We start from the raw sequence: 12,465 nt of genomic DNA on the forward strand, positions 1-12,465 counted from the left end.
CTTACTCAAGCTACTGTGACGATGGCAGTAAATATGCGGAACTGACAATTTTTTTAACAGTATAGACAGTAAGCAGGACTTAATAAACTAGAAGTTCAGGCGTCTCATTGATGTAAAAGCCTACACATAGGCTACAGTTTCATTGTGGTTTAAGTGGCAGTCAAAACCTGTCGTGGGACCAAGGATGAAGACAGAAAAAAGCGAAGCGCTCATGGCATCAGACGATCAGACTTTAAGTAGGAAACCAGCCTTTACCATTACTTCTTAACGTAAACTATCACAAAATTCAGTATAGTAAATTTTTTATTATTTTTATTTTTTTAAGATTACGAGTTTTCAAAGAATCTTGTACTTAGGTAAGTTTCACATATTTGTCAACATCATACTTAAAACGTGTTAAATAGGCCTAAAAATGTTTTACAATGTTGAACAACATAATTTTTCATAGAAAAATAACCAGTAATGTCACTTTACAACCAACAGATACCTGGATTGTCATATCAGTGTTATTCGTTGTTCTATTTCATGTGCATTAAATAGCTGAATGAAGTTTTTAGGTTGCCATTAGTTTCGTTTCTTTAGAACTGAAATCAAGGATGGTTTCATAGCAGCCTAATAATGTTCTCAGATCAGTGAAGGACCAGATACAGAGAGCGGGAACATGTGCACCGTCTCTTCCAGAACCGCAGCTAATGAGTGCTGAGCGGGAGCAGCTCCTGGACCAGGTGGCTAACTTCACTAGAGACATCGGCGACATTATAGATCGGGATATAAAGTTCAATAAGTTAGTATCGAAAGGTCTTTTTGGTATGCGAGTGTATTGTATTGCTGTATGTAACAATTATGGAAATACCTTTTTACGCCCCGAAGCAAATATAGGCCTATGAATGTGATGTGAAGTAGTTTAAGTTGTGAGACATAAATCACAATTATGAAAACTAAAGTGGCAATTTCATATAAAGTCAAAATTGACCGTCGCAATTACGATAAAGTGAAAATGTGACAAAGTTGCAATACTTTTAAAGGGGTCCTATTATGCTCTTTTGCAAAGTCTTGATTTTGTTTTGGGGGTATACTAGAACAGGCTCTCATACTAGGTTGTTCGAAAAACATTATTTTTCACATATTTTACATTATTACAACACCTCTCTCCCCAGTCTGGCATGAACGACTCAAATAGTTCCTGTTTCAAATGAAGGCCCGCCTTCTGAAATACGAAATGTGCTGTGATTGGGTAGCTGGGCCAGTGTGTGTTGTGATTGGTTAGCTGGGCCGGTGTATGTTGTGATTGGTTAGCTGGGCCGGTGTGTGCTGTGATTGGTTAGCTGGGCCAGTGTGTGCTGTGATTGGTTAGCTGGGCCAGTGTGTGTTGTGATTGGCAGCACTCGCCACCTGGTCGGGAAATGTCGTGGCTCTTACCATAGCCGCCTGCGAGCTTCAGTGTAAATATTGCGTCAAAATCAAATCAGTTTGAGCATGATTTTTAACCCAGATGATTGTAAACACTGTAAGTTCGTCTGCCTTGGGAAAGCTAGCGTGTCTCTGACATAGTGATAACACTCGTTGAGAAGGGTGTTCCTGCACAACCGGAGGCCGCAGTTCTAGGACCCTATGCTTTTGTAACAGCACCATCTACCGAATTGGATAATATAGCGGAGGCTGCAGTTTCAGGATCGCATTTCTAGGACCCTGGTGGTTTAGTTTGTAGTAATGTTTGTACATGTTGTACATTTTTATTTCAATTGTGATTTTTGATTTATAAATACATCAGATGTTAATTACAAAGTGTGTAATACCTGCTTTGAGTTAACAATTTTACATTTAAATGAATTTACACTTAAAATATAAATGAAAAATGTATTTCAGTCTTTAAACAACTGAAAAAGTGGAGTACCTTAAGTCTTAGTTTCTTGAAATATACTGTATATTGATTAGCCCCCTTAAGTTTAACTAGCTCATTATCAGGTATAATAAAGATGGAATCAAATTAAATCAGCATTTGCACTCACTAAATTACAGCCAGATATTTAAAAGTTTGTAGAGAGGCAAGACATAAGACTCAAGAATGATTCAAGAATATATATTATTATATACTGTATATACTCATTTTTGCAATAACACATAATACAACATCATAAAAAAGACCCCCTTTTCCATCAGTTGCTGCATGGACAGAAAGGCTGTAGGCTTCAACTCCTGAGAGAGATAAAAAAGAGAGAGAGGGAGAATTAAATAAGAAACATTTGCTTTAAAATGTGTACTTGCAAAGTTGCTTATAGTGAGTAGAATATCTGTTGGGGAACCATCAAAAAAAGTGTTAGCAGATATTTAGCATACAGTTACTTATCAACAGTTGTCTAAAGGCTACCATCAAGATAATCAAATTGATATTACAATAAAAATAGTTCAAAGCAAATGTGTACACATTCATCTGATCTGATATCAGATCTTATGGCTGTTTGAGAAAAAATATTATTTATAAGTGGTCTTTGTCTACTTTAAGTACAGTGACGTTACTTCACTTAAAGCAGACAAAGAGCACTTAATAATAATAAGACCACATTAAAGCATTTTGGAATGTTTTCATGAAGACTTTGTATTTGTTATTTTACAGTAAAAACACAAATAAGATGTACCAAGTTATTGTGCAGATCTTAAACAATGGCAAGATATGAGACCTATAATCCATTATAACTATGAGAAATATAATCCATTGTAACTTAAGTGGATGCAATGTGTTCATTGTGTGTTATAAATCATCATACACTTTACCATAAATAAGTATTATAATACATTAAAACTGTTCTTACGATTATTTATAAGATGATGCAACATATTATAAGGTTTCTTATAATGCATTATTCATTCCTTATAATGCTTTAAGAATAACCTTATAATGTATTATAAATACAGACTTCATAGAAAGTGTTACTGTCAATCCTTCTATTAAAATTTTCCACTTCACTGAAACAGTTATGAGAGAACAATCACTGTTGGGTTAACATAAATATCAGTAACAAAAGGTGCAAATAATTAATATTCTACTCTGACCTGTAATGATAATCTGGACCAGAAAGGAAGACCTGCTCAGCCTCCTGCAATGAGAAATTCCGTAGGACAGCCAGGGCATATATGATGGCCTGTGAAAAAACAGTTAATTTAAGTATACTATTATAGTAGTATACTATTATATATATATATATATATATATATATATACACTATTATGTATAATGGCTTGCTTTACTGAACAGCAAGCCATTATACATTGGTCCATACACGAGTAGCACCAGCTTGCAGTTTATACAGTAGATTTTGTAAGTGCAGGAGCAGGACACTCACAAACACATTACATGGTCCGGCATACATCTGCACTTCATCTGTGAAGCTCAGTTGTGTTGGTGTCCTATGCAGCACTCCTCTCAGATAGGCAAACAGGACAGTTGTTCCTCACCGTCGAGGTAGACAGACACTCGGGCGGAGGTTAGCTTATGAGACCACTTAGAGGGCTTCCCGTTGAGTACACCCTATGGGCAAACCATGGTGCAAAAACTGTTATTTTAAGGAAATTGATACATTTAAGATAAAGATACAATAATTTGCAGCATAGTTAAAAGATATTGTTAATGTTATTCCTAATTAAGGCACTTACTATGAGTTTGTTTGTAATGATGATTAAATGTGAACATTGTTTAAGTACCACTAAATGCTCCTCAGATCCCCGTATCTTCCCAATGAGGTCCAGCAGTCTCTTTAGCTCTGCAGTGTGCTCATCGACAGCCTGGATGTGGATCTCCTCTGAGATAGCACTCTGTACACTGGCTGAAGAGTTGCTTGGAGCAAGTTTCTGGCCTCATCAGTCCAGAAGGCAAACCACTGACCATGCCTTTCAAACATCAACAAGATTAATCTAAAGTACTGTCAAAAGGACTGGCTAATAACACATATTGTGGTGCAACCAATCAATGAGCCCAGTTTAATTAAGAAAGATGATTTATCCTTAACTAATATGCTAAAACAATGAGTAATAAACAAGTTTTCACACTAATACAGTAAGCTACAGATAAATCTGACACATCAACATGCTTTTATCATCTTTTTAAGTTTAATTAATGTGCTGGCTAGATTTACTTATTGTAGTCATTATGTCAACAAGGTTTAGCTTAGTTAATTAAATCATGGCCACGAATTAAGAACATCGTAATAATCAATAAAACTAGCAATCGGGAATTGATTATTATTTCTTAGTAGTTCTCACGTTGGCTAACGTTACGTAAACTTTGCATCGTTTTAAGGTTATAAAATAAAAGTTACTCACTCTGATTGCTCTCCATGTCATCCATCTTTAGTGATCCAATTCGGTAGGTGGCGCTGTTACAAAAGCATAGGGTCCTAGAACTGCAGTCCTGAAACTGCAGCCTCCGGTTGTGAAGGAACATACTATTGCACTCGTTGCCTTCTCTAGTGCAGCTCAACCAGGTCTCGTCCCATTCGTCGATATTTGTGATATCCCGGAAAATATGCGTTGTAGTCCAAACGAGTCGTTCGTTGTAGTTTTTGAAAAGTGATTTCTGTTAAATAAAATATCTCCTTTTGAAGTGGACTTTGAGCTTTGTAACTTTGCAGATCTTTTTTTATGCTCAAACAGCAACATTACAGACTAACTAAAGTTGAAAACGTGAAAACGCATAACAGGACCCCTTTAAAAACCCTTACAAAAATTAACCATGGTTTTATTGTAGTAAAAGTGTAGTAACCATGGGTTTTGGCTTATTGATTACCATTTGTATAGCCACAGTTTTACTACAAATACCATGGTTAAACTATGGTTAGTGTAGCCAAACCATGGTCAATTTGTGGTTACCATGGTTTAACTAGTAACCATGTTTTTTTGGTTTGATTTGTAGTAAAACCATGGCTAATTTTCGTAAGGGAATACTTATATGGAAGCGGGTGTCAGGATAATGTTTTGTTTTATTGTTTAATTTCAGCATGGTTGATGGGTTTGCACGTGTGGCGGATACACAGAGTTTCCAGAGCCTTGTAGAAAAAGTGTTTGTTGATTGCATCACCTGGGGGAAAATTATTACTCTGATCTGTGTTATTGGGAAAACAGCTGCAAAGGTATGCAGTGCTTGTTTTCTTTCTTTGAGTCAAAAACACAGTATAAAATTATAACAGTACTGGATACATTAAAACATTTTTGTGTTTCAGTGCCCAAACAAAAATTAATTATCTGAGGTTGCACTTTGATGTATGTACGCTTGTTTTTTGTTGTTCATGGATAGATTCTTGCAAATTCAGCCCCAGACATTGTGTTTTGGACACTGGATTACTTCAGGGATTACCTACAGAACTGGATCTGCAATAGGGGAGGATGGGTATGATATGATAAACATGACAGCACTTGTATTAAGACATCATAGCATTGAAAAGACATCAGAAATATTTATTGATTAACCCTTTTAAAAACTTGCAGGTCAACAGTATCTATTCTTTGGCTCGTTCCTCTTTTGAGCTAGATTTTAGTTCCTCATCCAGCCCGATCTCCCTTTCTTCTGGAGTCATCTTCCTCGGTGGAGCACTGCTGGGTGGTCTCATCGTCTGGAGACTAAAGAGAGGTGCCTGAGGAGGGTCAGTGGAGGACGGATAAAGTGAGAAAAGGAGGAATGCTGGGATTTACACATGCTACAGACCAAAACAAAGATAGTTTGGTGACCAAATATAGGAGAAAAGTAGGCTGCTTGGGAATATTATGCAAAGTGAGAAAGGGTGTGAAATATTGTGATTTTTCTTTCACCTCTGAGTCCATGTGACAAAGATGAAGAATGAGGGCACTTACAATTCATCACATCCAGAATGGGACGTACAGTATAGCAATAACCAGCAAGATTTGAAATATCCTAGATCTGTGCCAGGAGGACTGGTCACTGTCATTTTAGTGACATTGTTATTACCCTCTACCTCATTTTCACTTGTACCATTGTTTTAACTCCATGCATTCTGTTGTCAGACTCTTTTAATAAAACAAACTCTTTTAATGGATTTGTTGTGGGTCAGTGCATAAACACAATACTTTATAAACAAGCCTCTAACTAGACAAAAAATGTACTAGAAATATAACATACAAAAATGATATTGTTATATTTATTTACAATTAAATTCTTGACTTTCTCAATAATGTAGATTAAGAAAGCCCAATAGGAAGGGCCTGCATTAAATAAAGTCCTTCCCCCCATGAAGGTACAGGAAAATCAAGACGAGCATTTGTGGTTAAAAAGTATATACATTTTAATTTGTAATCGTTTCACTAGATAAGACCATTATTCCTCAGCTGGGATCGTGTAGAGCCCTTTGAAACTGCACTGAAACGGCAACCCTTGAAGGGCTCTCATTGAAGTCCACTATATGGAGAATAATCCAATGTTTTCCTCAAAAAACTGAATTTCTTTTCAACTGAAGAAAGAAAGACATGAACATCTTGGATGACATTGGGGGTGAGGAAATTTCTGTTCTGGAAGTGAACTAATCCTTTAAATAGCATGCAATTACATTTATTCTAAAATGCTAGCATTGAAAAAATTAATTGAATACGTAAAACCAGAAGTGTTTAAAAAAAGGCAAGCACACTAATTGTACTGTAAATGCGCTCTTGGATCCCAGAGTAACATGGAGAAATCACAAAAAACATTTGAAGAATCACACAGGACACATATTGAAAATTTTGGCATGAGCTTTTAACATTTTTATTGACTTTTTGATAACGTTTTCTTTTTAAATTGGATTTCATTTTTCTAATTGTTTTTATTTTTTTTCCTATCTGTAATGAAGAAGATTTGATCAGGTAGGTTAGCATTCACGTTCAAACTTCCATACTTTTAGTAATATAACATTTTTCACAATTTCACAAACTCAGTTAAATTATTACAGTTTATTAATTTTTTTCTTTATACATTTCAAAAATATAAAAGGTAAATAATAAACATTCCATTGAAATATATTTTATACAGTTCTTGATATTTTTTTTCTCCATTTTTTTGTATGACAATAAAATTTTATCCAGCATCAATCTTAGTAGCATAGAACTCATCCATTTCTTTTAGGAACCTTCTCTTTCTCACTGGCCTCTCTTTCTAACTCTCTCTGTCCCTGTTTCTTAATTTAGGGGGGTGTATGGTTAGGCTTGCGCTCAGCAGTAGACACAGCAGCTCCATTAGCTGTGATAGTGCAATGAATTCCCCCTTTAAACAAGCTACATTAAGTAACTAAAGTAGAAAAGGACAGGTAGTGCATATTGGGTCAAACTATAGTAGAATAAATGCACAGACACATGCAGTGAAAACTGAGTTCCTGCAGGCTGTTTTGTCGACATCTGCTGCATCTGTTCAGCTCTGAGTCTGTGGAAGCTCTGATGAATATTCACTACAGATATATACAGATAAATATCATCTTAAAAACAATATATAAATATGTAAATGAAACACTTTCGGAATGGCTAGTGTATAGCCATAACTTATATTTGGCATGGCCACATTTTGAAGAAAAATGAATGTGAGATAAACCAGAAACAATATATGCTCTTTCTTCCTCTCTTAATTGTCTCAGAAAGAGAAGTCGCAGAGTAGAGAGCCCAGGTGAAAGAGTTGGTTACCTCATTCTGGCCACTCACAAATTATTCACAAGTTATGTCCTCATTGTATTCCATGCATGCAATATAAGTCAACTTCAAACAATATGATAGAAAAATACAAGAACAAGGGATGCAAAAAAGCTTCTTCCTCAAAAATAGAGAAGGAGAGGGGACAGATGAGAGGAGAGAGGGGATGCAAACAGGAAGTTGAGAAAGCGTGAAGACTGATTCTGGCTTTGTTCTGCTCCTCTCTGATATGTTTTGTATTTGGGTTTCAAGTAAAGGTATGTTGAGCTGTCAGCCATCTGGAGGGGTTGCGGTCTCATTCACGCCAAGACAAACTCTCATGGGAAGCATTTACAGAGAGAACATTTTCAATTGATGTGGCCGGTTTGCGTACATATTCAGGGAACAGTTTCAGGCACACTGGATTTTTTATTAGGGATGAGATGAACATGTCCCCCAATTCCTAATAACAACAATGAGGAAAAGGTGGCCCTCTATCATTATTGCTCCAAAACAACATCCAATCGGATTTATGAACGACCAGAGAGGTACACATCATCTTAACCAGTCAGCAAATGCAATCTGGAACTGAGTAGCACATATAAAACATTTTAATGTCCTACAAACCCTCTGAGATGAGTATATGCTTACATATAAACATATATGTTAACTCTAAAGTGCATGAGTGTCTTCCTGCACCGTGAAGCATGCAGTAAAACATAAAATGTATTGATGTATTAATCGAGAAGAGAGAGGGAATTCAGTGCACCACTGAGGAAAGCGACATGGCTACTACAGCTGCACACATCTGTCACACCTTCAAGATACTTGGACCAGCTGCTAACATATGAAGTAAAACTACACAGTCAGCAGACAATGCTGGCTCTTGTGGTGATGGAGCTGCATCTGTGTCATTTTCCCTCCCTGGACACACAGCACTGGTAAACAGACACCAGCCAGCTGGCCTGAGCACATGGCATGTGTGTGTGTGAGCTGCTAAGGTCTTGCTTAGGTGTTGCATAGGTAGTTACTAAAGTAAGCTTACATCTGATTCTGAACGAAGAGCGCTGACAGAACACAGTCTTGGTGTTTCAAGACAGCAAATGACTCTTTAAATCAACGTAAACAACACCTAACCAGACTAACCGACTTTTGTAAAGTAACCAATGCTTGGTATGTTGTTGAAGAAGACACTAAAAGTTTTAAACAAACAGTCAAACAGTTACTCACACGTGTAATCTATGATTTAAAAGTGACACTGCTGGAATCATGGCCTCCTCTCACACAGGATAATGCTAATACTGATGCAAATATCAGAAATCTGCTGCTAAGTTAATAAGGATGTCCATTTTGGTATGGCATGGCTGGTTTTAGTGGGTGCTCAGCATATGCAAATCTCGAAACTTTCAAAATAAAACAAATATTAAATGATTGTAACAAAATCTTGTCAAAACCTTGCAATGCTCTGTACCACCAGAAAATGAACTACAGAATAAAATGTCAACATTTTAAACAAACTCAACACAACTTAAGAACTACAAAAGTTCTCAGCACGGTCTCCTGAGCACCTTTGAGCTCATATTGTGGCGCTACTCTTACATTATGGCTTCCTGATTGAATAATAGTGCTTTGTAAGTGCTCAGGGTCTCGTGACTCAGCAGTTCACACAACGCTAATATTCTCTAGACTGATATTAAGCGGATGCAGGCTCACTTTCGATGGATAAAGCTTTGATTTACCCATGGAATGTGAATGAAATAAAATAGAACAAGCATCGCAAATTAAGCCAAAACTTTCCATCAGGATTCAACTTAAAAAGAAAACTTCACCCACAGCCTTAAAATCCCCTTCCACCTTGCTCTTCAGACCCATAACCGTCAAAAGAAAAGAGCCCTGTAGGTGTCGGAGGTCTCCAGAGGAGCTGTCGTGCCACTACTGGAGGCTGCCATGACTGAGGGAGACTGCGAAGGGCAGAGCAGAGAGCCAGGAAAGTTCAAGTAAAGGGTGAAACAGTGGACAAAGAGAAGGGAAGGAATGTCACTTGAAGCCATTGAGGGAGCAGTAGTAGTTGAAGGAGTTTGTCTCATCACTCAGTTACAGGGTTTGTTAATCTTTTACCCAACAAAACTGTGTGAATCTTGCAATCCTATATATTTTTACATTATTCTTTTTTTTTATTATTCAAAAACAAAATATAGAGCCTCTCTTTTTTTATTATTTTTTAAATATAATCTTTTTTTTCTAAATTTAGAAGCATTTAGCATAAACTTTTATTGTTTCCATTTGATTTCGGCGTTTAGGGATTTCAAGCCCTCTAATTTGGGGTTCAGGGCTTGCAGAAGTCATGCAGTTTATTCATGCTGGTAAACAAAGTGAGAAAAATGCATTTTTTAATTTTCTTTTTTTTAAGCTTTTGTTCAAAGTTCACCCAGTCCACTTAAACACCCCTCTGTCCTTCAACAGGTATCATGCACTTATGTTGTATTTTCTGTTCCCCACATGAAGGTGAGGAACGTGACTCCATCCACTGATCCAGAGTCACCCATATTGTACTGTGCAAACAGAGCGGTCCTTTCTACGGTTTCCTCTTGTTCCTCTCAGCATGATCTCTATCTTTCTCTCTTTTTTTTCATTCATGCCATGCAGTTCATCTACAGGGGAACAGAAACGCTGAGATGCAGAGAGCTGAACTAAGAGAGAGAGAAAAGAGAGAGGCTAACGCTCTTTTCTTCATAGTGGACAAAGTCACCTTTCTGTGAGCCCTGAGAAGGACACTCTGAACAGAGATTTCCAATTGGATGAATGGGGAAACAGTATGATATAGGAAAATGGCAGGCCGATGGCGCCGCTGTCTATTTTCATTTAAAGCACGTGCAAGATTTCCAAAAGGTAAAGGAGCGGAAAAGGTTTGGCTGATAAACTGTTCGATTGAAGCGTTTGAATTGCATAGCGTTGAAGGGCATGATGGGTGTTTTTCCACACATTATGTGTATCTGAGACTGGATCGAGGGTTTTTTGTCCACTTTCAGGTGCAATTATCATGGTGGAGCACCCCACAAAAATAGTTCACATCACTTTAAAATTGCATCCATTTCCATCAGGTCGAGCCAGGACATACTACAGTTTGTATGCTGAATTCCACCCGTATTCCAAGGCCAGCGATCCCTGTGTTCCACATCCTCCCAGGACGTGATATTGTCAGTTTATTGCACCTACGTTGGGGGTTAAAATTAGTAATGGAGAGATGAGCGTTACAATGTTTTCTTCAAGTTGGTTTAGTGAAGCACTCCTTTCATCTCTCGTTTTCTCTCTTTCGCCATCTCTAATCCTGCGGTGACCCTGGGGGTTGCCTCTGGACAGGTTTTGCGGTTGGGGAGCTTTAGAAAAGGGGCAGTTCAGAAGCTCAGCACTGTAGGGAAGAAAAGAGAAAGACAGAAAGAGAGGGGAATAGGAAAACGGAGGACAGAAAAATCAGTATCGCGCCACACGTTGCGTCACCTTAATACAGATGCATTAAAAGCTATAGGCTACACACTGCTAGAGGCTTTCACAGATGCCAGCCGTTTCAGACCGCGCAACTGCGAAAGCCAAAGCTAAAGAAGTTGAAATTTTTTCTTTTTGTTTGTTTTGGAATGATGTCCATGGAACATAAGTCCTAAATACCAATGTAAAAAAGAAACGAACCAAAAACCCAAGTGTACTCGTAGCAAAGCCCATCGTAACATGCGCTCAAAAAGAAAACACACAAATGCAAGACTCTAGGAATCACACACACAAAAAACAAACACACACGAAGCTGAATAAAAGTTCCAGTCGTTGAGGGCCACAAAATCTTATTCTAAACCTACGTCAATAAAATCAACAGAATCAATTAACAATGATTGATTTTGTCAGCCCTCTAAGATGGACCAGAACAAAGCAAAAGCTCATTGTACATCAGTTAATCCTCTTCACACAAAGGGTGCTTCCCAAGACGACTCGCTATTCCCCATGAAGTGCCCTTATTTTGATATTTTACCAAACAGTGAAACTGGCATAGGGAATAGAGAGCGAGTGCACCATTTCAGCACAGCGCCAAACATTGGAAGAGCGGGAATACAAAGTGTCACACAAAGAAAATCAAAACACTAAGCACACAGTCAGAAACATCACATGAAAACACGCAGTGTGAACACCATACGCACATTCTTACACTGAGAAGCGTTCAGCTCCCTTCCTCCTCTCTTTGCTTTTTTTCTTTCTTCCTCAAACTGTCCTCCATTTCACGATGCCTTTCTTCATTTGTTGACAATCCTCCCAAAACTCTGTTCCCCAAACACACAATCTGTCCATTTGACCCTCATGCTTTCATTTCCTGAATTTGGTTGCGTCCTGATTCCACATACAGGTTTTTTTTGTAATCCACTTATGGCAGACCGTCATTGAAAAGTTCTCTTTTTTTTTAAACAAATCACTCATTATTTTTCCTCAGTTTCTCATAATGTCATCCGGGCTTTTTTGGTTGTTATCAGTTCATCTACAGGGGAACAGAAACGCTGAGATGCAGAGAGCTGAACTAAGAGAGAGAGAAAAGAGAGAGGCTAACGCTCTTTTCTTCATAGTGGACAAAGTCACCTTTCTGTGAGCCCTGAGAAGGACACTCTGAACAGAGATTTCCAATTGGATGAATGGGGAAACAGTATGATATAGGAAAATGGCAGGCCGATGGCGCCGCTGTCTATTTTCATTTAAAGCACGTGCAAGATTTCCAAAAGGTAAAGGAGCGGAAAAGGTTTGGCTGATAAACTGTTCGATTGAAGCGTTTGAATTGCATAGCGTTGAAGGGCATGA

At 37.8% G+C, this 12,465-nt stretch overlaps 1 protein-coding gene and 2 long non-coding RNA genes across 4 annotated transcripts; 1 reads left to right on the forward strand and 2 right to left on the reverse strand.

Annotated features, from left to right (window-relative positions):
* Positions 1 to 33: 33 nt before the first annotated feature.
* Positions 34 to 6,008, forward strand: LOC107583031 (apoptosis regulator BAX-like). The gene is made up of 6 exons (XM_016269111.1): positions 34 to 219; positions 324 to 356; positions 629 to 784; positions 4,991 to 5,123; positions 5,288 to 5,380; positions 5,479 to 6,008. The coding sequence occupies exons 1-6, from the start codon at positions 185 to 187 to the stop codon at positions 5,626 to 5,628; spliced, it is 600 nt and encodes a 199-aa protein (XP_016124597.1). The 5' UTR covers positions 34 to 184; the 3' UTR covers positions 5,629 to 6,008.
* LOC107583032 (uncharacterized) lies at positions 2,162 to 4,069 on the reverse strand. The gene is made up of 3 exons (XR_001609005.1): positions 3,342 to 4,069; positions 3,052 to 3,140; positions 2,162 to 2,196 (listed from the first exon to the last, which is right to left on the reverse strand). It is a non-coding gene; the product is annotated as an uncharacterized lncRNA (long non-coding RNA).
* A 4,241-nt stretch (positions 6,009 to 10,249) lies between the features above and the next one.
* On the reverse strand, positions 10,250 to 12,128 carry LOC107583033 (uncharacterized). 2 transcript variants are annotated; one of them, XR_001609007.1, is made up of 2 exons: positions 11,828 to 12,128; positions 10,250 to 11,044 (listed from the first exon to the last, which is right to left on the reverse strand). It is a non-coding gene; the product is annotated as an uncharacterized lncRNA (long non-coding RNA). The 2 variants fall into 2 exon arrangements; XR_001609006.1 differs by having other exon boundaries at positions 11,820 to 12,128.
* Positions 12,129 to 12,465: the final 337 nt, after the last annotated feature.

This window comes from Sinocyclocheilus grahami, unplaced genomic scaffold (genome assembly GCF_001515645.1).
Source record: "Sinocyclocheilus grahami isolate Dianchi unplaced genomic scaffold, SAMN03320097.WGS_v1.1 scaffold49.1, whole genome shotgun sequence".
Classification (NCBI taxonomy): Eukaryota; Metazoa; Chordata; class Actinopteri; order Cypriniformes; family Cyprinidae; genus Sinocyclocheilus; species Sinocyclocheilus grahami.